The sequence below is a fragment of the Bipolaris sorokiniana genome (genome assembly GCF_000338995.1).
Source record: "Bipolaris sorokiniana ND90Pr unplaced genomic scaffold COCSAscaffold_1, whole genome shotgun sequence".
In the NCBI taxonomy this organism is placed as follows: Eukaryota; Fungi; Ascomycota; class Dothideomycetes; order Pleosporales; family Pleosporaceae; genus Bipolaris; species Bipolaris sorokiniana.
In genome coordinates this window covers 3,193,166-3,213,599 of record NW_006911895.1, presented here as the reverse complement: position 1 = coordinate 3,213,599, position 20,434 = coordinate 3,193,166, and the positions used below count along the sequence as shown (strand labels likewise).

The 20,434-nt window shown below is 50.8% G+C and overlaps 8 protein-coding genes across 8 annotated transcripts; 4 read left to right on the top strand and 4 right to left on the bottom strand.

The window, feature by feature from the left end:
• The first annotated feature begins 130 nt into the window (after positions 1 to 130).
• COCSADRAFT_217141 (uncharacterized protein) lies at positions 131 to 6,139 on the top strand. The gene is made up of 2 exons (XM_007697049.1): positions 131 to 5,917; positions 5,979 to 6,139. The coding sequence occupies exons 1-2, from the start codon at positions 225 to 227 to the stop codon at positions 5,983 to 5,985; spliced, it is 5,700 nt and encodes a 1,899-aa protein (XP_007695239.1). The 5' UTR covers positions 131 to 224; the 3' UTR covers positions 5,986 to 6,139.
• Positions 6,140 to 7,437: 1,298 nt separating this feature from the next.
• Positions 7,438 to 8,019, bottom strand: COCSADRAFT_217121 (uncharacterized protein). The gene has a single exon (XM_007697048.1). It carries the CDS (start codon positions 7,807 to 7,809, stop codon positions 7,495 to 7,497), a length of 315 nt encoding a protein of 104 aa, XP_007695238.1. The 5' UTR covers positions 7,810 to 8,019; the 3' UTR covers positions 7,438 to 7,494.
• Positions 8,020 to 9,272, bottom strand: COCSADRAFT_217120 (uncharacterized protein). Its single transcript, XM_007697047.1, has one exon. It carries the CDS (start codon positions 9,160 to 9,162, stop codon positions 8,230 to 8,232), a length of 933 nt encoding a protein of 310 aa, XP_007695237.1. The 5' UTR covers positions 9,163 to 9,272; the 3' UTR covers positions 8,020 to 8,229.
• Positions 9,273 to 9,838: 566 nt separating this feature from the next.
• On the top strand, positions 9,839 to 12,010 carry COCSADRAFT_132641 (uncharacterized protein). The gene is made up of 4 exons (XM_007697046.1): positions 9,839 to 9,959; positions 10,011 to 10,292; positions 10,342 to 10,932; positions 10,985 to 12,010. Exons 1-4 carry the CDS (start codon positions 9,935 to 9,937, stop codon positions 11,731 to 11,733), a joined length of 1,647 nt encoding a protein of 548 aa, XP_007695236.1. The 5' UTR covers positions 9,839 to 9,934; the 3' UTR covers positions 11,734 to 12,010.
• A 588-nt stretch (positions 12,011 to 12,598) lies between these two features.
• Positions 12,599 to 13,804, top strand: COCSADRAFT_132639 (uncharacterized protein; the record flags this gene model as incomplete). The annotated part of the gene is made up of 3 exons (XM_007697045.1): positions 12,599 to 13,075; positions 13,131 to 13,406; positions 13,465 to 13,804. 3 exons carry the CDS (start codon positions 12,599 to 12,601, stop codon positions 13,792 to 13,794), a joined length of 1,083 nt encoding a protein of 360 aa, XP_007695235.1. The 3' UTR covers positions 13,795 to 13,804.
• A 412-nt stretch (positions 13,805 to 14,216) lies between these two features.
• Positions 14,217 to 15,583, bottom strand: COCSADRAFT_342234 (uncharacterized protein). The gene is made up of 4 exons (XM_007697044.1): positions 15,440 to 15,583; positions 15,078 to 15,367; positions 14,809 to 15,020; positions 14,217 to 14,752 (listed from the first exon to the last, which is right to left on the bottom strand). The coding sequence occupies exons 1-4, from the start codon at positions 15,547 to 15,549 to the stop codon at positions 14,342 to 14,344; spliced, it is 1,023 nt and encodes a 340-aa protein (XP_007695234.1). The 5' UTR covers positions 15,550 to 15,583; the 3' UTR covers positions 14,217 to 14,341.
• A 674-nt stretch (positions 15,584 to 16,257) lies between these two features.
• Positions 16,258 to 17,337, top strand: COCSADRAFT_156224 (uncharacterized protein; the record flags this gene model as incomplete). Its single annotated transcript, XM_007697043.1, has 2 exons — positions 16,258 to 16,298; positions 16,347 to 17,337. The coding sequence occupies 2 exons, from the start codon at positions 16,258 to 16,260 to the stop codon at positions 17,335 to 17,337; spliced, it is 1,032 nt and encodes a 343-aa protein (XP_007695233.1).
• A 406-nt stretch (positions 17,338 to 17,743) lies between these two features.
• COCSADRAFT_195796 (uncharacterized protein) lies at positions 17,744 to 20,057 on the bottom strand. The gene is made up of 4 exons (XM_007697042.1): positions 19,434 to 20,057; positions 19,214 to 19,371; positions 18,629 to 19,157; positions 17,744 to 18,580 (listed from the first exon to the last, which is right to left on the bottom strand). The coding sequence occupies exons 1-4, from the start codon at positions 19,713 to 19,715 to the stop codon at positions 18,194 to 18,196; spliced, it is 1,356 nt and encodes a 451-aa protein (XP_007695232.1). The 5' UTR covers positions 19,716 to 20,057; the 3' UTR covers positions 17,744 to 18,193.
• Positions 20,058 to 20,434: the final 377 nt, after the last annotated feature.

Here is a 20,434-nt window from a genome sequence, read left to right as displayed (position 1 = left end):
CTTCTCTCGGCCGGAGCTGATCACAAATCCATACATCACACGGTCGTTGATCAAAGGGCGGCTTGCCTTGTTTCCGCGGTAGCAGTAGCATCGTCACCACGCCAGCGTCACCAAGTGAAAGCCAACACGTTTCGATCTAAAATGCATGTTTAACACCCTACCCGTCGAATAGCCATCCACAAACCCCTCGCCTCACGCGACCTCCCCCTCCCCGTGTCATCACCATGCCTGGCTCACACACCTCGGACGCCTCGCCTATGGCTCGGAGCGCGCGGTCGACGTCGCCGTCTGGTCAAAGGACCACAGGGGAGACTGGTCGAATGCTGTCACCGCCTGGTATGCAGCAGCCCAGGAACGAGACACAAGATCTTCACAATCCCTCACCCTCAGACACTGCCCCCAGAATAATGCGCTCCGCACCTACCGGCTCGCCCCTATCGCCCAAAGAACCCTCAGAGTTTCCCTTCAATGCGCCAGCCAATGCAAATGGCGGCAGCGTTGCTCCCGAATACGCTGAACCTCCCCTTCGAGCCCCTAAGCCCTCGTCACACATGTCGAATGCATCCAACAGCTCCTACTACCCGCCGTTTGCGCCCATGTCACGACACCCTACCGAGGGCGAGCTCTCCGACGCACCCCGAGAACGAAAGAGCGTCCAATTCGTACGCTCCGCACAACTTGGGCCCGACTCATCACAAGCCAATTCGCGCCAACAGTCATGGGAGATTGATGACGGTGATGTTAGGGCCAGGGAGCGGAGTACACAGGCTTCTTCGTTGATGGGCAAGCTGAGGGCACTAGCATCACCAATTCAGGGACATGGCCGAAGCTCGAGTGGTTTGGGAGCTAGCTCGTCGGGCGGCTACGAAGGCTCGCCCCATGGCCCGCTGTCACCCACGTCCGAACTCGACGAACCGCGGTTCGAGGGACACGAAAGTGAAGCCGATGCCGATGGCGAATCCAGTGCCGGCGAGGGTGCCTCGAGAAGACCGAGACAGAAGCGCAGAAAGAGCAGCCGACGTTGGTTTGATGGCGAAGCTGAAGGCGCACAAACCGCTCCTACAACACCAAAGCAGATGAGTAGTGGTGGCTTCTTTTTCTCCAGAGACTCGCCCACTATGACGCCTACCTCTACCCGCCCGGGCTTTCTGCGCCGATCTACAATGGACGACATACCCGAGAATGAGCGTCAGGGCTATTCCGAGGATGAGGGCCGATCACGCATAGCAAAGGAGAGTGCTTGGTCACGCGGGCTACACAGTGCTAGAGGACTTTCATACGGCGGCCTGCGGAAACATGATCCCAACAACGAGGAAGAAGGCCACCATAACCGACCAACACACCTGCGAAGTCTGACGAACTTCCGCGGCGCTCATGGCGACACACAACCTTCGCCGTGGAGGATGCGCAGTGAGCGCACCTCGAGTCTGAGCGCTCAGAAATGGAAGTCAATCAAGAACAGTCTGAAACTGTTGGGCAACAGACAAAAAGTAGAGCGCCAGATTGACCATGCAAAGTCGGCCGAGCTCATGGCCGAGCTGCTTGCTGGTGCCCCGGCCGCCCTCTTCCTGGCCAGTATGTTCCAGCGTGATGAGCATGGCCACAAGCGTATCCCTGTCCTCCTTGAACAACTCAAGGTCACCATTACCGATACGGACCGCCCCGGAAAGAAGGAGGGCGACCGCCACACTGCTTTGCGCATAGAGCTTGAATATGGCAGTGGTCTGACCCGTATGAAGTGGGTCGTCTACAGGAGCGTCGCCGACTTTGCCAATTTGCATCTCAAGTTCAAGGTCCAAGAGAAGCAGGACGCTTTCCGAAATCGGCCTGCAAACCGTGCCCGTGAGATCAAGGACAAGGTGACCAAGGATGGCGAGGATGAGGAGGAAGAGAAAGAGGACCCCAGGACAAAACTTCCTCGTTTCCCCAGGAGTGTATTACCTTATCTCCGAGGTCTCCGAGGCTACGGTATTCTCGACGACGAAGGCGAGGAGGAAGAAGAGGACAATGCGATAGGAGGCGCCGCCAGTGGGCCTGACGGCGATGCCAGCGCTACTGAACGGCCTTCCAAGAAGCGAGGCAAGTCGTCTTTCTTGGGCCGTAGACAATCCAGCGTCAGCGGCAGTCAAGCTCAGGGCGCCATCGGCGCACTAGTAGTCAGACAAGGTAGCTTCATAGGAGCTGTCGGTCAACCAGCACAAGCGAAACAGAACCACCACGAGCGACAACGGAAGAAACTCGAACAATACTTGCGTGGACTGATGACCTATCTCATCTTCCGCCCTGACAGCAATCGGCTGTGCAAGTTCCTCGAACTCTCTGCTCTGGGTGTCCGACTAGCTGCCGAAGGCGGCTACCACGGAAAGGAAGGCTTCCTAATGATTAAATCCTCAAAGGGTGTCGACAATAGGAAAGGCTGGACCAAAGTCTCCATGATCAATCGCCATTGGCCAAAATGGTTTCTAGTGAGACACAGCTACGTGGTCTGCGTAGACTCTCCTGAAGAGATGAATGTCTACGATGTGTTTCTCGTGGATGCAGACTTCCACCTGGAATCCAAGAGTGGCAGGATACGAGATAAGAAGGCCAGGGATATTGCGAGTGAAGCAAAGGCATCCGCAACAGGCCACCATCAATTGAAGCTTATCAATGCCGAGCGCAAGATGAAACTGCTGGCCAGAAACGATAGGATGCTGCAGCAGTTTGAAGAGTCTATCAGCTTCATGGCGCAAAATACTGTGTGGTCGCAACGCCAACGATTCGACAGCTTTGCCCCTGTGCGTAAGAAGATTTACGCACAATGGCTGGTCGATGGTCGCGACTACATGTGGAATGTTTCACGTGCCATAAGCATGGCCCGAGATGTCATCTATATCCACGATTGGTGGCTAAGCCCTGAACTCTACCTACGCCGTCCAGCCGCCATCAGTCAGAAGTGGAGACTCGACAGACTGCTGCAGCGCAAAGCGCAGGAAGGTGTCAAGATTTTCGTCATCATGTACCGCAATATCGGTGCCGCCATCCCCATCGACTCTGAGTATTCCAAGTTCTCTCTGCTCGACCTGCATCCCAACATCTTTGTCCAGCGTTCACCAAATCAAATCCGCCAAAATACTTTTTTCTGGTCTCACCACGAGAAAATATGTGTCATCGACCATACCGTTGCCTTTTGTGGAGGAGTTGATTTGTGTTTTGGTCGTTGGGATACGCCCCAGCACGCTGTCATAGATGACAAGCCCACAGGCTTTGAGCTTGACGACACACCCAAGGATGCCGACCACTGTCAATTATGGCCGGGCAAGGACTATTCCAACCCTCGAGTTCAGGATTTCTTCGCGCTCGACAAACCATATGAGGAAATGTACGATCGCTCAAAGGTCCCTAGGATGCCGTGGCACGACGTTGGTATGCAGATTGTTGGTCAGCCAGCTCGTGACTTGACCCGCCACTTTGTTCAGCGATGGAACTATCTGCTACGACAACGTAAGCCCTCGAGGCCAACGCCCTTCCTGCTACCACCGCCCGACTTCAATCCAGCTGACATTGAGGCTCTTGGACTCGACGGAACGTGCGAAGTGCAGATCCTTCGTTCTGCGTGTGCTTGGTCATTGGGTACGCCCAACAAGGTCGAGCACAGCATTATGAACGCATACGTGCAAATGATTTCCACCTCGGAGCATTTTGTCTACATTGAAAATCAGTTCTACATCAGTAGCAGTGAGGTGCTGGGCACAAAGATTGAAAACAGGATCAACGATGCCATTGTCGACCGTATCAAGCGCGCTCATGCAAACGACGAAGACTGGAGGGCATGCATCATGCTTCCCCTCATGCCTGGATACCAAAACACTGTCGACGAGCAGGAAGGTAGCAGTGTCCGTCTGATTATGACCTGCCAGTATCACAGCATCTGTCGTGGCGAAGGCTCCATCTTCGGTCGCCTGAGAGCTGCGGGTATTGAGCCCGAAGACTATATCCAGTTCTACGCTTTGCGATCATGGGGCGAGATCGGCCCAAACAAGATGCTCGTCACAGAGCAGCTCTACATCCACGCGAAGATTATGATTGTCGATGACCGGGTTGCCATTATTGGATCTGCAAATATTAATGAGCGCTCCATGTTGGGATCGCGAGACTCTGAGATTGCAGCCATCGTTCGCGACACTGAAGTACTAGATTCTTTTATGGGTGGCAAGCCATACAAGGTCGGCAAATTTCCCCACACACTTCGCATGCGTCTTCAGCGAGAGCATCTGGGTATCGACGTGGACTGCATTTCTGAGGAGGAATTGGCCAGTCAAATGTCTGATGCCGATAGTGTCGGTTTCCATACTGAGTCGTCCGGCCCCGGTTCGCCGACGGCCCAGCGCACCACTGAGCAAAAGCTGGAGGAGAACAACTACAGAATGCAGGATGAGCTTATCGAAAAGGCCGAAAAGCTACACAGCTTCAATCACGACTTTGACTGGGCGCAAGACCAGAATCCGCACTTGCAGAGTACCAAGAAGCCATCAACCGACGTTCGTGTCCAGAACAACACAGCGCACGCAAAGGACGTGCGGGGCGAGGGTGTTGACCATATGCTCGAGGTAGAACACCTACGACCCACAATTTCTCAAGGTCGAGATTCGTACATCGATGAGCATGGTCACGAAAAACTTGTGACAGACATCGCAGCCGAAGGTCTGGCGGCTACACCAAAGAAGAGCGCCACCCTTAGGACCCGGAAGCGTAGCGGTACCACAGGCACTAGGAGCAGCGCAATCAGTGCACTGGCTGAAGGGACTGGATATGCTGGTCTTCCGCCTCCCAAGATTCCGCGCATGGACACGCAGAGGCTTGGTCTGACGCAACTCAGCCAGTTGCCTGCATTGCCCATTTTGGATGATACGGACATTGGTGGCCCACCTGCCCTGCAACGCACCTGGAGTCAAGGCTCCTCCTCAGTTCTCAATCCAATTCTCTCCGAGATGCGACGTCCAATTGTTACTGAAGACTGTATGCGCGACCCTATCAGCGATTCCTTCTTCCTCGACACCTGGCACCAGATTGCCGAGAACAACACCAAGCTGTTCCGCCAGGTCTTCCGCTGCATGCCCGATAATGAAGTCCGGACATGGAAAGAGTACCAGGAATATACTAATTTCGGTGAACGCTTCGCCAAGGCGCAAGGCGGTGATAAGGGCCAGGTGCATAAGCAGCAGGACGCACCTACCGCTACGGGACCGCCTGGTACAGGTATTACTAGCAAGGTTGGAAACAAGGTCGGAGCGTTGGGCGAGAAGCTCACTGAGAAGATGACCAACAACTCTGATGGCAAGATGACCGACAACGGAACTTCGACTACTGAGCACAGCGTAGAGCAATGGGCTGCTGGCCATGAGAAAAGAGCGCAGCCTCAAAACCTATCAGTCCAGACGAACCGCGGAATTCATATTGACACGGCTTCTGGATCTACGTTGAATGAGAAGCTGACGCCAGAGCCTGCTGACGACGCCATTGTGTCTCCAATGAACCCTGCGCCGCCAGAAAAGACGTTCACCTTCCCTGCTCCACCACCTATTCCCGATAGCTCGTACGACTTTGCTACGCATAACCCACCTCAGACATCGCACTCGATGCGCGAGCGGGGTCGTCAAGTCACCATCAACGAACCTGCCTTTCACCCCTCCCAAAACTCCAATCTTCCCAACCGCTCCAACACCAAGCGTTCGCGCCGCCGCGCTACGACTAGGAGCTCTAACAAGACATTCCACGCTGCTGACGCGGATATGATGTTGGATAAGGAGGACGCAAAGAGGGTGCTTGAGTTGGTGCAGGGCCATATTGTGCTCTGGCCGTATGATTGGTTGGAGAGCGAGGAGAAGGGTGGAGGTTGGTTGTATAATGTCGACCAGATTGCGCCGTTGGAGATTTAGTAAGTTTCCTTCCTTGCCTCGGTTCGTGTTTACAGACGGAAAACTAACAATCTTTTGCAGTAATTAAAACCAAAAACCCTGAAGACAGTGGCCCACTTGGCGATAGAGGGGATTTGGCTAATTAGACAGTTCTTTTTTTTCGTGGTTTGGCTCCTTGTTTATCGCTTGAATCGTCTTTTTGTTCTTTCGCTATTTTTTTCTGCATTGCTTCAATTGGCTATATTAAGCCGGAGTCAAAAAATTTGTCTACATGCATTTCCCGGGCGTTCTCTTTCACTTTTAGCCCCACTAACTTATAAATCTTAAATCCTTTTCTTTGCTATTTCTTCACAAATAACATTCTTTCTCCCTTCGCCTTCATTAATCCTAGATCCATGCGTCTGCTTTTCTTTGAATTTGGTTCCTGTATCTACTTGTCTTATCGCATACGCTCACTTGCGTACTATTTTCCTTTTTGGAATACAGACTGTTTTTGGTATCTACATACTCATCAATTTAATAAGATAGCCACCCCGAGATATACTTGCGGCTTTCAACCTATAATGTAGCAAGACAAGCGCGCGATTTTGGAAAAAAATCGAATGAAGCTGCAGGGAGCTGCTAGGTCTCACCGTACTTTGATGTGAACTTATTCCGCAAGTCAGATAAAGTAATGACGTAACTGCATGAGCTCACGTGACCTGCACTTTTCTCCCTCTTTGGTCCGCCTCACTTTTTAACTTTCGCAAAACCGTTTTCGGCTACCGTTATTTATTCGAGTGTACGTTTCTAAGCAAGAAGAATGAAGGTTTGATGCCTAAATATGTTCGAAGTTTATCCTCGGGTATATAGTACATCAAAAGACGCGCGCAGATGGGCAATGAAAGAGCGTCAGTAAACTTTTTGGTGGTGGAAAACCTGGGTCAGGGGAAGGGAAGTCTGTGATCAGCTTGAATATCTTTACTTTCTTCGTAAAATATTGCTGAGCTTGCTTTTTTTTGCACCTTCGCAACCATAATGCCGAGAATGTGGCCACGCGTACGTTCGTTGAGGCCTGCATCTACACCTACGCAGCAGCATTGCATATACAGCAATATACAGCATCTCACCTGCATCTGCCCATTCCCTCCATATTCGCGTACACCGAAAGCCATTAAACTAGTATTATGTACTCAGTCCAATGCCCGTAGACTCACCTCTCAGCAACCCGGCAAATCATATGACCTAGCACAACACTACTATTCCCAATCTATCACGGACTCCCCCTCCCATCCAATCCCATCCGAATCCCCCAGTCCAGATCCCACAAACCTAAATCCTTCAACCACGAAACACACTAGCAATCCAAAATTAGCCCTTGCACCTTCCCCCCCCCCCCCCGCTCAATTCTGTTGCGAGCGGCGCCCCCTCTCCCCTTGCGCTTGCAGATAAGCGCTCTCTTTCTTGGCCCTTTTGCGGACTTGCACTCTTGCTATGAATCTTGAAGGGGGGAGCCGGAGAGAAAGAGAAGCAGGGATGAGGTACGCATGAAACGCACGTCGTCTGTGCTTCAAATATTGGAAATATCGCTGAGAAAGGGTTTAATTGGGGGGATTATCTAATCGTGGTAGGTTCGGGTGTGCAGTTCCGTGGGAGAGTCAAAGAGAAAGAGAGAGGCCGCGGCGGCGCGTAAGTCACGGCAAGGACGTGAGGCGTGTTGTGTTCGCGTTGTGGAGGATGCGGGACCCGGAGTTTGCGGCAGCTCCGGTGTAAGAAGGAAGGAAGGGTGGGCACGGGGCGGGCGGGATTCTGTGCTGTGCTGGTTGTTTGAATTGGTTGCGTGGGTGATGGAGGGAATCATTGTTTGGTTGGTTGGTTGCTGGGGAGAGGGATTACAGTGCGCATACAGGGAGGTGCAGAAGTGTCCGTCCATTCCGTTTTCAGGTCGGTGTTGCCGTTTCAATGCAAGTCATGTTATCTTGTTGAGAAGTATGGGTGTGATCATTGTATCACAAGTCATGGCGCAGTCATCTCAAAAAAGAACACAGTTGTAATAACAATCATAGATTCATTGGTGTATTTTGCCTGAGGAGTTTAGTGGCACGGTGCTAAGAGACGCGATCGCAATATTCGATCAAGCAGTCGTATGTGAGCATAATAATATCATACATGTCAAATGGAGTCACTTCCGGTGAGCCATTCGTATCCACCGCCAGACGCCGATTTGCCGTAGAAGAAAGAACCCGATACAGAAACAATCGTCGATCAATGCAACCGACGATGAAAACCGAAGAAATTTTTGTTGCCGAGTATGAGATGGGAAAAAAAAGGGAGAGGGAAGAGAAGATGTGGGTTACATCTCCATTGCATCGACGTCTGCGTTAGTCGAGGGAATCTCGACAGCAGGCTGTGCAGCAGGTGTGGATGCAGGTGAAGAAGGAGTGAGCTGACGAGCGTTGATGCGTTCGCCCTCGACACGAGGGGTGGCACCGAACATGAGGTTGTTCACAGTACGCTCTAGTGACCAGCCGACAAGCTGGCACCATTGCAGGCTGTCCGAGAACAGCCAGTAGCCTTGGACGCCGTGTTGTTTCGCGCGAACAAGGTATGCGTTAAGTGATTCCTTCTCGAGCATGACGAGGACATCAGTAAAGTCGAAATGGCGTTCAATGACACGCGAGTATGCGCGCGCAGCGTCGCGGAGGTTTGGGTTGGACATGACGTTCTTCCAGCCCACTCCGAGCGACGAGATGAGTTTGTTGATAGTGGTACCATTGTCGTCAATAAGCTCCTCGGTCTTCTGAGCATCCATGTCGTTGAGGGACGGGACTTCGACATTGGCGGACGGGCTCATCCGTACCGACTTGCGCGATATAGCAATGGGGCGAGCAGCAGCTTCAGCCTTCTCTTCCTTTTCGATCTTCTCTTCGTACCAAGTGCCCGATTGCGACTCGGCAGCCAATGCATAGCCAGGCTCGCCAGGGTAGATGAGCGTCATACCTGGGCCATACACAGGCTCGGGCTTCGGTTTCGCAGGTGCTTGAGTGACGATGGATCCGACGGGTAGGTTCTCCTCGGGCTCGTCAACGTCGGCGATGGATCGTTTGCGCCCAGCGGTGGCATTGGAAACGGCGGCTAGATAGTTGAGCGAGGGTGGAGTAGGGTATTTGGGGCGGAAATTACCCATTGGTGATGCGGCGGTGTTCTGGTGGTGGGAGAAGTAACCCTGGGGTTGCTGGGGCGGCAGGACCACGGTTGGCGACGAGGCGTAGTAGTTGAGACCCATACTGTATGTTTAGTAGATTAGAACGACAGAGATGTAAGGATACAAAGATGTGCAAAGCAACTACTAGACAGGAAATAAGCACGCGACGAGATGTTCCTTGGTGTCACTGGAAGCGACGGCGATGGAGTAGATGATGAGAGGTAGAGTGAGAGGCGCAATGGAGATAAAGGATGAAGGATGGGTGTGAATGGTAAGAAGAAAAGAGGAGGGAGGAAGGGGTTCAAGTATGAAGGAGTCGAGGCGGGGGAGCAGCGTGAGGGTGCGTGGGAAGGGCTGGCGCGAGAAAGTGAGATGGAGGAGGGACGGTCTGGAGGGCGCCAGAGCGGTCTTGTAAGCTGCGCGCAAGTCCCGTGAGAGGCTGGCGGCGATGCGGTGAGGAGCGGCAGAATGTAGCGTAAAGTGGTCCGGCTAGCAGCGTCCAGGGCAGGTTAGGCGTGCATTGGCCGGCTGACGAGGTTTGGCGACCCCGACAGGCGCCAAGAGCTGTATGTAAGGCCGGCCCGACTCGCTGCCGGTGGAACTTGCCGGGTCTTCCTGGCTCAGCGCTCAGCTGAAGTCAGGCTCGCTGAGTCAGCCATCTGTGGCGCCGCTGCCCTGTGGCTGGAGGTCGGCCTCAGATAATCCGCGCCGGCATAGTGGCGGTTGCGACGCGGTTTTTGGTAGCAAAAGTTAGCGGAGGAGCTGCAAGGCACCAGACGCAAGATACCCCACGCAACTCTCGTCACGAGCCCCTCCTTCTTCTCTCTACTACTTCCCAGTCTATCCCTCCAAAATGCAGGCGCCAGTGGTGGTTATGAGTATAGTACCAAAACATTGGAAGTCCTGACAGCCCACTAATACAACACCAGACACGCAGACCCCAGGTGGGGAGCGGCAGTTCGGCCGCAAAGCCCAACTTTCCAACATCACAGCAGCCAAGACGGTCGCAGACATCATCCGGTCATGTCTCGGTCCCAAGGCCATGCTGAAAATGCTGCTCGACCCCATGGGTGGCATTGTCCTGACCAACGACGGTCATGCTATCCTCCGAGAGATCGAAGTCGCACACCCCGCAGCCAAGAGCATGATCGAGCTCAGCAGGACACAAGATGAGGAGGTCGGAGACGGCACAACCACTGTCATCATATTGGGTGCGTAGGAATTGCGACCATGTCAATGCAGAAAGCTGATAGCAAACAGCCGGAGAGATCCTTGCACAAGCTCTGCCACAGCTCGAGCGCAATATCCATCCCGTCGTGATTATCCAAGCATTCAAAAAGGCACTCGCCGATGCCCTCGAGATCATCAACGAAATTGCCGTCGAGGTTGACACCGACGACGATGAGCAAATGTTCAAGATCATTAACTCGTCAATCGGCACAAAGTTTGTCTCGCGGTGGTCCAAGTTGATGTGCAGTCTTGCCCTCAAGGCCGTCCGCACCGTCTCTCTTGATATCGGTGCTGCCAAGAAGGAGGTCGACATCAAGCGTTATGCTCGTATTGAGAAGATTCCTGGCGGTGAGATTGAGGACAGCGTGGTATTGGACGGAGTCATGGTAAATAAGGACATCACACACCCAAAGATGAGGCGGAGAATCGAAAACCCTCGTGTCCTGTTGTTGGACTGCACACTGGAGTACAAGAAGGGTGAGAGTCAAACCAACATTGAGGTCAGCAAAGAGGAGGACTGGAACAGGATACTGCAAATCGAGGAGGAGCAGGTTAAGGCCATGTGCGATGCCATCATTGCTCTCAAGCCCGATCTCGTCATCACTGAGAAGGGCGTCAGTGGTATGTTATCTTGCACTCACCTTCCCATTCAATGTTTACTAACATGGACCAGATCTTGCACAGCACTACCTTGTCAAAGCCAACATCACCGCTATCCGCCGCGTCCGCAAGACAGACAACAACCGTATTGCTCGTGCAACAGGTGCGACAATTGTCAACTCTGTCTTTTCTGCTGCTGCCTCAGATATCGGTACTGAGTGCGGTCTGTTCGAAATTTCCAAGATTGGTGACGAATACTTCACCTTCCTCACAAAGTGCCAGAACCCCAAGGCCTGCACCATCATGCTCAGAGGTCCTTCAAAAGACATTCTCAATGAGATTGAACGGAATCTACACGATGCCATGGGAGTCACCAGGAACGTGATATGGAACCCAAAGCTCTGCCCAGGTGGTGGTGCGACCGAGATGGCTATTGCTGTCGGTCTGGACAGGAGAGCAAAGCTTGTTGAGGGTGTCGCACAGTGGCCGTACAAGGCGGTTGCTGAAGCCATGGAGGTCATTCCCCGCACACTGATTCAGAACTCCGGAAACAGCCCGATCAAGGTACTCACACAACTACGTGCAAAGCATGCAGAGGGCTATGAAGACGGCAAGCACGGTGGAAGCTCTTGGGGTATTGACGGCGATGCTGGCAAGGTCGTCGACATGCACACCTACAATGTATGGGAACCTCTAGCCGTCAAGGAACAGAGCATCAAGACCGCTGTTGAGAGCGCTTGCCTGTTGTTGAGGGTAGACGACATTGTAGCTGCGAAATCCGCGAAGCAAGTCAGTGGCCCAATAGGCGGTGGAGACGACTAGATGTATACTCGTTGTATACAGGCTTCGCAAAACTTGATGACACTCAATTCAGGAACACTGATACAAAAATGAATCAAATCACAATGACGCCGACAAAGTCAACTTCCTCCATGCCTCATTTTGTAGTAGATATGATAGGTTTTAGTTCGTGTCTTGAGGAATGAACTAATAAAAGATACGTCAATCGCTGCACTGCAGTTGACAGACGTTGCAGACGTGGAGCTGGGGTTGGCGAGGAGGACCCTGTTCCTAAAGTAGCACAGCCATGTTCACGTCGTTGTCCAATCGCATCTCCGAATGCTTAGCGTGCCTCCTCTCCCTGCCCCGTACACGCCCACTCCAATCAAAGGTTAGGCACCCTAGATTGTCTCACTCACGCAGACAAAGCTCGTACCGGCGGGTCCGCTCATACCACAGCACCTTATCTCCCCGAACGGTCGTATCATGTGGCTTTGCATACTGCTACATCTTGCTAAGCCTCTGCACGGTGGGAATAAGCCACGTCGAAGCACATGGTATTTCCAGTGCTAAGGCGAGCTGCCACTGCTAAGGCAAGCTGCCAACTGCTGCTCTTTGCCTAACTCGGTATTCTACGCGATGTATTCGGCGGGGTTGGAAGCCTCGATGGGTAGCCTTGTGGTGGCCAAACGCAGAACCGAGTTATGATCAACCTTGTTGAATGGAAGACTATGAAGAGAAGAGTAATAGTAGTATATAGAGACCTTGAGTGCGAGAGGTGAAGTATTCTGCATTCAGCTCAACATCACAATATTCAAGCTTTACAAAACTTTTTTCATCTTCTAGTTTATTTATCACGCTTTCTCCGTTTTTTTCTTCTTCATCTATTATGTCGTCAAGCAACACTATGGATATTCTTGTGCTCGCGGCTAGGAGCCATTTGGAGCGGCGAGCCAAGGAGCATACCTGCCCGGAAGCAAACACAGAAGGGCCTGAGATTCGGTATTTCGTTGGCGAACTCACATTTCATCGATTTGCGACCATGCTTTCCGGTGGCTGCGCTATCCTCAGTACCGTTATTGTTGCCGTGTTGATTGGATTCCACGCCTTCAATTACTCGAATCCGGTGCAGCAACGTCAAGTTATTCGGATCGTTTCGCTTATTCCTTGGGTTGCTATATTCTCTTTCTTCATTGTATGGCAAGATGGTATAGGAGAATATCTGGCTCACTCGCTTGATTTTGGGTGTGCAATGGCGTTGTCGTCGTTTTTGCTCTTCATGTGCGATCTTGTGCTTGCACATCCAGGGGGTTACGAGTCGTTGTTTGGTGAGAATGCGAGGGCTAAAGGGGAGCTTAAAGCTCAAAGTCCAGCCTGGTTGAGGGTAAGATCTCGTCTTATTGCTTACGATTTATTGGACACCATCTGACAATCAACAGAAAACATGGTACGGTGTGCTCCAATTTATCCCTACTAGTATCATACTCTGGGTTGCAACTGCCATCTCTTTGGCTGCTGGTACATACTGCAAGCAGTCCAACAGTGTGCACTTTGCCCATATCTGGATCACAGTCTTGAACGCATACACTACTGTGGTCGCTATCATCTGCTCGCTTCGATTCTACAAGAAGAACAAGACGCTGTTGCAGAAGCACAGCATCCTCCTCAAGCTTGCTACATTTAAGGGAGTTCTTGGTCTCAACTTTTTTCAATCGGTACGAACCCGCTATTCATCGAGTGTCTCTACTGCAAACATGCTAACGTAGTCGTCAGTTCATCATTTCCATTCTCGCTGGCCATGGCGTACTCAAACCTACCGAGTACATGACCTTCCACGATGTGAACACTGGACTCGCCTCACTCATCCTCGCCTGCGAAATGCCCATCTTCGCTATTCTCCTTGTCTTCGCCTTCTCCCCGCGTTCATACAAAGCCCAAGGTGGGCCTGCAACAGGCCCCTTGAATGCAATCGTCGACGCAATCAACATCACTGATTTGCTATCAGCATTCTATCGCGGACCTATGAGGCTAGTCAGGGATCAACAGCGACAGATTCTAAGGCAGGATAGTATGAGGATACAAGCGATGCCTCATTCTGTCTAGAAAGAAGGGGATATCTATGGGAAGTGATTTCGCAAAAGATGTGGTAGAAAGTGTAGGGAAGAAAGATTGTACTGTGAATCAGTGTGATGCCGCTACGATAACACCCTATAATGAATGATTGTCGCTTGTACACGCAACTTTTCTAGGCTGAATGGTAATTTGTCACAAATTCCTCTTCAATTTCCTCATAAATACTGAATATACTGGGTCAATTTGAAGACCGATTTAGTATTCAACCTAAATTTCCTCTAATATTCCGATTCATAGGAAGGAGTTTTCAAGTTTTAGCGTCGAAGAAGCTTTCTTAATTTCTCCATGTTTGACCGCTGCACTAATTCTAAGCCAAAAATACTGTATGTAGCCACTTTAGAGAACCACCGTATAGTCAATACACTTAATTAAAGATACTGGGTTCAGTGCTGCTAGGAAGCATGGCATGCACCTTAAACTAGTTGAATCGTCACCATATCCTGTTTAGTGGTTTCTCAGACTCTGCCCCTCCCCCCTCCATTCACATACATTCATACTGACAAGCTATGCCATAAGCCTAGCACCAGCTGTCAGCTTCATCCTCTGGCCTGTTTATTCCCTTGGGTATAGGTTCCCGGGTATCATATGATTCTTCTATGAACCATTCATCCTTGAGGGTCTCCTCTACTGTCGGCGTATCCCGAGGGTCTAGTCTTAAGATCCGCCTTATAAACTTGTTATCAGCAGAAGGGGTTTCCTTCGTCGACCACAGTTGAAGCGGCTTCCGTGGATGTCCTTGCTGATTAAGAAAGAGGACAATCTCAAGAGTGTCCGGGTTGAGGATGTCGGCAATCGATTGTCGGAATGGGCCGAACGAGTGGTACATTCGCTGTAGAACTATCAACTCATATTCCTGGTCTTCTGGTTTGACTCCCTCCCAGCCAGGATCGAAGTGGTGAAAATCACCCCCATGTACAGGGCTAAGAATCTGAGAATAAGCAAGTTAAACGAAACAAAGGGCAGCTAACTTTTTTTCATACGTACTGCATTTCCGAATGACCAGACGTCTGTTGGTGTGCCCCAAGAAAGCCCTAACGTGGCTTCCGGGCTACGCGCGAAGGCACCTCCGATAAGATGGCTCTCCTTGGCGAACTTCGAGTCTTTAGAGAAAGCACCTCTACAGTCCCCAAGCTGAATTTCCGAGAACCGCTGCTCGTTTTGGCCATAGTTCACAAAGACACTATCTAATTTGACATCTAAAAGATATGTGAGAATTAGGAGAATCTAGATACAATAAGAATAAAGTGTGATACCTGTATGGACCATATCATCCTTATGGAGGACGAGTAGGGCTTCAAGAATACACCTAGCTACTTGCTTAATCTCAGAAGGCGTTAGCCGGTTCTTCTTCGATTCTGTAAGAAGTTCACTGTCTAGATGTCTCAAAACGATAGACGGTGAATCAACTAGGCTTAGGATCTCATAGATGATAGGGTGAAGGAACGGTGTCTTTGACTGGTAACGCTTTAGAATATTGGCTTCATTCTGTAGGCGCCAGTGGCCGCGAACGCTCTTGACAATACAATTATTTTTGTTTTGATCCCTACAGTCCGCGAAAATTAAAAGGGGTGTATGGTTATGTTGAAAGAGCGCGTCGATTACATTGATCTCTTACCTGGCCAGATATACCGCAGCTTCGTCCACAGCTCTGTGAACCTCCTTCACAATGGTGTATATTGATTTATGTCCTCTTAAAACCTGATCGACCTTAAAAAGCGGTGGCATTGAAATATGTCCAGGAATCTCGCCGGTAAATGGGCTCAGAATGTCTCAAGGCGTGAACGTATTAGACCGACGATGATATTGGTTCTGGCAGCGAAGTTGGATCACGTGACCAACCTATTCATTCGCCATCCATATCCGGATAAGCCCAACCGAAACGCTAGCCAGGCCCCCCCTCTTGTCAATGCTTTATGCCCGGATAGGCATCAAAAATGCAACCGTAAGAGGCTGAACCGAACAGGCCCTTAGTCCTTATTATTATCCGTTAGTAATTACTCTTAGGCTTGCTCAGCTTAGGTTCAGAAAAGTCTTCTGTATCCCTTTTACATACTGTAGCGTAGTGCCCAGGTTCTCCACAGCTCTTACAGTGCCATACACTTAGTTAAGCCCCCTTAGTACCTCTACTACTACGAACCTTCTTCTTTGACTGAGCTGCGTTTGGCGACCCAGGTGCTAAAGCAGCTCCCTCACTGAACTCCAGTGTTCCTCCTTGTGAATCCTCTTCCTTTTACGTGATTTGCGTTTAGTTTGTCTCCATCAGGTGACGTACTTTCCATCACTCTTTCCTTCCCGATGACTGGGAGCGCTGACCACGCCCGCAAACTTGTACTGCTTCTCCCACCGCATTGCTTCTCCTCAACCCCACTTCAGGAGCTTACAATTTAAGGACAGCCCTTGTATTCAACCAAGTAACGACATCCGTATATCAAGATGGCAGAGCTAGCAAAATATTCTGGAATCAACGATACATTGTAAGTGAGATGTTTGTTAGTGTAATGACCAACACTGATGATGAACAGAGCGTCGGCACCAGTATATCAGTCAACGCCCGGCAATATACCTCAGGAAATTTGGGGACATATACTTCGTTATGTTGATGATGAGTTCACACTCTGGGTCACCTGTCGCCAGGTGTCACACGTCTTCCGAGCAGAGGCAGAGCGCGAGTTTGCTTTGACGCGACTCCCAAAACTAAGCTTCTCTTCTTCAGCATGGTGCGAAGTTTCGAATACAGAGCATACACATTGCTACGGCTGCAAAATCATTACGGAAAAACTCCAGAGTTTTCTCAAAGATGGTCAAGAAGTCAAATACAAGATTAAGATTTCCTCCTGTCTTTGCGATATAGACAATAACGGCAGACCGATAGCCGGAAACTATTCAGAGAATCACAGTATTTTAAGGAAGACTGTTATAAGCCTACTGGGATATCGATTTCCTAGTGATGAGGTGCCACAATTTGAGTATCATACTCATAGAGTGGAGCTTGGGTATCATTTCAATGACACACCCCTCAAGTACACTAGTCTGGACTTCGACAACCTTACGTTAGCTTTCCAATGGAAGCTTTTCATGAACGACTTTTTCAAGAGCACCTCATATATTCAAAAACGCGCCCAGATCACAACACCTATCAGTTGTTTTGCAGAACAGTCTCTGGACCAACTCTTCGAGAGAATTGCTGCTAATCCAGAGTCCAAAAGGAAGATGCTAGACGATTGGGGGTCGGATTATGGGGAAGAGGAAAATGAATATTCCTATGAAGCATATGTTGATCGCGTGCACCACACGCATCCAGATTCCGTGGTAAAGATTATGTTTTTGCTTCATCCTGCAAGGGTAAGAATCCGGAAACTACGCAAGATTATAGAGGCATCGTTCAGAAAATTGAGGCGTTTTCTCACGCGCCGCCCGGATCCAAACATTCCGGATCCAACATTTACGGATGCAATGTTCAAGAACCTATTTATTTATTCTGGTATGTCTTGTCCAAGAGGAATGAAGCACTGAAGTAAGCATCGAAGTAAGCGACGTGGTCGAACAGAACAGGTGGCACAGGAACTGGAAGATACTGAAAGATTACTAACGAAAGCACAACATCACATGAAGGCTATAGTCCATGGAAGGGTGAGTTCGGAACATGATGGTAACAGTGGATACGGTAACGCGCCGCGGCGATGGGGTATATACATATTGGGAAGCGCGAAGATGGCAACGAACAGTGCGAGCTGGTACTCTTGGAATACCTACATTCTCAAATGCTGTTTTCTAGACTTACTTTAGGCGAGAAAGGCGATCTTGGACACTGGTCAGTAACATTTGATGGATTATACAACGGAACTGCGAAACAGACGGGAGTATAGCGAATCTTTGAATTAGAAATGGAATTATTCTACAAAACTTTTATTGATCATAACCCATCTTTTGATATCAATTTTCCCTCCGTGACATCTTCCATACCCACATTCTAAGAAAATCTACACAAATACACTATCAGCATGATCATCTCCCCCACCCCCCAAAACACGACGAAAGCAAGGAGGAGAACGAAAAAAAGATCTTGAATTGAACATCTGATATTTGAAAATATACACCAACCATCACCCCCTCTAACAAGCCAGCCCGCACACATACACCCTCACCAAACCCTATCTTTCATACATATAAAGTCTCCCTGTACGTAACTCCCTTTCTGGTCCCCCCTTCCCTCAAAAAGAAAACAACCCGAACAGCAGTATCAATGGGCAATGGGTAACCAAAAAATCTGTATTTTCTTTTTTCTTCAAAGGAAAAAAAACCCCGCCAAACAACAAACGTGCTCTGCATACATATATACTACTGTTCGATTCAAGAAAGAGAGTCAAGTTTATTGAACTTCGTTGTTCCACCGCCGAGGTTGGGCTGGGAGGCCATTTGCAGAGGGGCCCCTGCTTCCGGGTCTGCTGTTGGGGCCGTCTACAGAGGGGGCGGGGCGCATAGGCAGATTCATGACGTTGTTGCTGCTCGAGGATCGGCTGGGGTATGACGGGCGGCGGGGTGCTGCTTCGCCGTCGCCGTTGGCGACTCTTTGCCTTGGATCGCTCGGTTCGCGCTTGTGAGGGGGTGAGCGCTCGCGCAGCTTCTCTTTGATGGTTGCGGCGGGGGCGGCGGGAGCGAGGTGCGATTTGCGCTTGTTGTGTTCGATCATAGAAATGGCCCAGGCTTCTAGGTCGACGGGAGTGCGTTTGGCGGCTTGGAGGAAGGCGTCGTGATCCTGGTGTTGTTAGTTTTTACTGTTGTATGCGGCAAACGGCGGACTTACGTATAGTTCCTTGGGCGTAGGTCGCTCCGCTGGATCCTTCATCAGACACTTGGCAATCATGTCTTCAAGAATTGAAGGAAAGGCGTCGCTCTTGGGAAGCTTGGGCGAAGGCTCCAAGACAATCTGTTGCAAAAGGTCGAGAATACCCTGGGGACCCCCGGCCTCGTCGTCGTCGCCGCTTCCAGCAAATGGGAACTTGCCAATAGCCAACTCCATGAGCGTAAGACCGACACTCCACACATCTGATTTGACCGTGTAGGGCGATCCCTGTATCCGCTCTGGTGCCATGTATGTGCCAGTTCCTACGAACGTCTCGGCAATGGATCCCTCCAGCTCACTCGATACACCAAAATCGCATAGCTTGATATTGCCCTTTGAGTTTACAAGAATGTTTGACGGCTTAAGATCGCGGTGCATGATGCGATGGGCGCTGTATAGGTAGGCGAGACCGCCGAGCACGGCTTCTGAGATCTTTCCGAGTACGTCAACTCGAACCGGTCCAAATGTTCGGGAGACCCAGTCGAGCGAGCTATCATTGCTAGTCAGCACCTGCTAAATGTACTGCGCGGATGGAAATTTGCCTACCCTACGTCCATGTACTCCATGCACATTATGACATCGCCCGATGAATTTTGGAAAGCGCCGTAAAAGTCGACAATGTAATCCGAATTGCAGTCATGCATGATACGGAGTTCTCGTACGATTCGTTTCCGGACCTCGTTCTTTGCCTCGACATGTATGACCTGCCCTTGTCAGCTTGTTTCATTCTTTGTTTTGATGTACCCCGCCTGCTCGTCCGACTCACCTTCCTCGCCATTATGACCTTGGTGGCAGCGTGCTGCACCTTGCTGACTGTTCCTCCGTTTCCTGAGCCCAGTTCCCGCAGCACTATCAAATCCTCTGCCTTGAGGTCTAGCTGGAATTCAACTCCGATTTCCAGCGTGTCCTGCTTCTCGTCGTTGGCGCGGGCACCAGGTATTTGGGCATCGCCAGCCGAAGGTGCTGGCTTGGGTGGCGGAGCGCTGAGGGCGAGGCCCTTGACGTTCTTCCTCTTCATCGTCTTCCCTTTGAAATTCGGTTCTGCCATGTTGTAGGTTTGCGCCGGGCGCTGGTGTGATGCGAGGGCAGGTAGAAAGGATGCAGCGATTGCAAGACTCAGGATATATGATCAGAGAGGATGTATCTCGCAGGACAAGAGCCCAAGTGTTGGCTTTTGTTTCGGGTTTGCCGCCCAAAGCTGTGTCGACAGTGGTACGCCAATCACGGCTATGGCTGAAAGGAGGACAGCGTCTATTGGATTCCCCTTTCTGGTATGGGTGAGCGACGGTTTGCACGGGCAAGGCAGTGCAGAGATTGATTGGGAGGTTGGTGTTTTATGCAAAGCACGATGTCTCGGAGGAAAGTTGGCAGCTGGAGAAGTCAGGAGAGAGGTTGTGGTCGTGTCAGTGTTCGAGCTAGCGGGGCGCGCGCAGGTGGGGGCAGATGGAGCGGCGTTCCAAACTGGTTCTGCAAGGCTGCAGCTGGTGCGATGCAACAGTCGGGCAACTTGGAGACTTGGAGAGAGCTGGTGCTGGGGGGCAAGAAGCAGGCGATGCTTTTGGCTCTGCTAGGGCTACGTCTCTGATATATAGAGACTGACAAGACATACACGATGCATCGCTCAGGAGGTTTCAGAGTCGCATGGTTGCTCGTGGCGATGCTTCACCTGCTGCTAGTGCACATCTTCTTTCAAACACGCCTCTCGAACACGAGTTGTGTATCGGAACGTAGAATACAGTAGCCATGACTGCTACGGACGAGGAAATG

Bases quoted from the DNA above. Each gene is read 5' to 3' on its own strand.
- COCSADRAFT_195796 (XM_007697042.1), bottom strand. From the start codon at position 19,715: ATGGCAGAACCGAATTTCAAAGGGAAGACGATGAAGAGGAAGAACGTC. The intron at 19,372-19,433 runs GTGAGTCGGACG...TGACAAGGGCAG, and splicing joins AGGTCATAATGGCGAGGAAG to GTCATACATGTCGAGGCAAA. The intron at 19,158-19,213 runs GTAGGCAAATTT...TAGCAATGATAG, and splicing joins ATGGAGTACATGGACGTAGG to CTCGCTCGACTGGGTCTCCC.
- COCSADRAFT_217120 (XM_007697047.1), bottom strand. From the start codon at position 9,162: ATGGGTCTCAACTACTACGCCTCGTCGCCAACCGTGGTCCTGCCGCCC.
- COCSADRAFT_217141 (XM_007697049.1), top strand. From the start codon at position 225: ATGCCTGGCTCACACACCTCGGACGCCTCGCCTATGGCTCGGAGCGCG.
- COCSADRAFT_342234 (XM_007697044.1), bottom strand. From the start codon at position 15,549: ATGCCACCGCTTTTTAAGGTCGATCAGGTTTTAAGAGGACATAAATCA. The intron at 15,368-15,439 runs GTAAGAGATCAA...CGCGGACTGTAG, and splicing joins GCTGCGGTATATCTGGCCAG to GGATCAAAACAAAAATAATT. The intron at 15,021-15,077 runs GTATCACACTTT...CATATCTTTTAG, and splicing joins GGATGATATGGTCCATACAG to ATGTCAAATTAGATAGTGTC.
- COCSADRAFT_132641 (XM_007697046.1), top strand. From the start codon at position 9,935: ATGCAGGCGCCAGTGGTGGTTATGA. The intron at 9,960-10,010 runs GTATAGTACCAA...ATACAACACCAG, and splicing joins GGCGCCAGTGGTGGTTATGA to ACACGCAGACCCCAGGTGGG. The intron at 10,293-10,341 runs GTGCGTAGGAAT...GATAGCAAACAG, and splicing joins AACCACTGTCATCATATTGG to CCGGAGAGATCCTTGCACAA.
- COCSADRAFT_217121 (XM_007697048.1), bottom strand. From the start codon at position 7,809: ATGGACGGACACTTCTGCACCTCCCTGTATGCGCACTGTAATCCCTCT.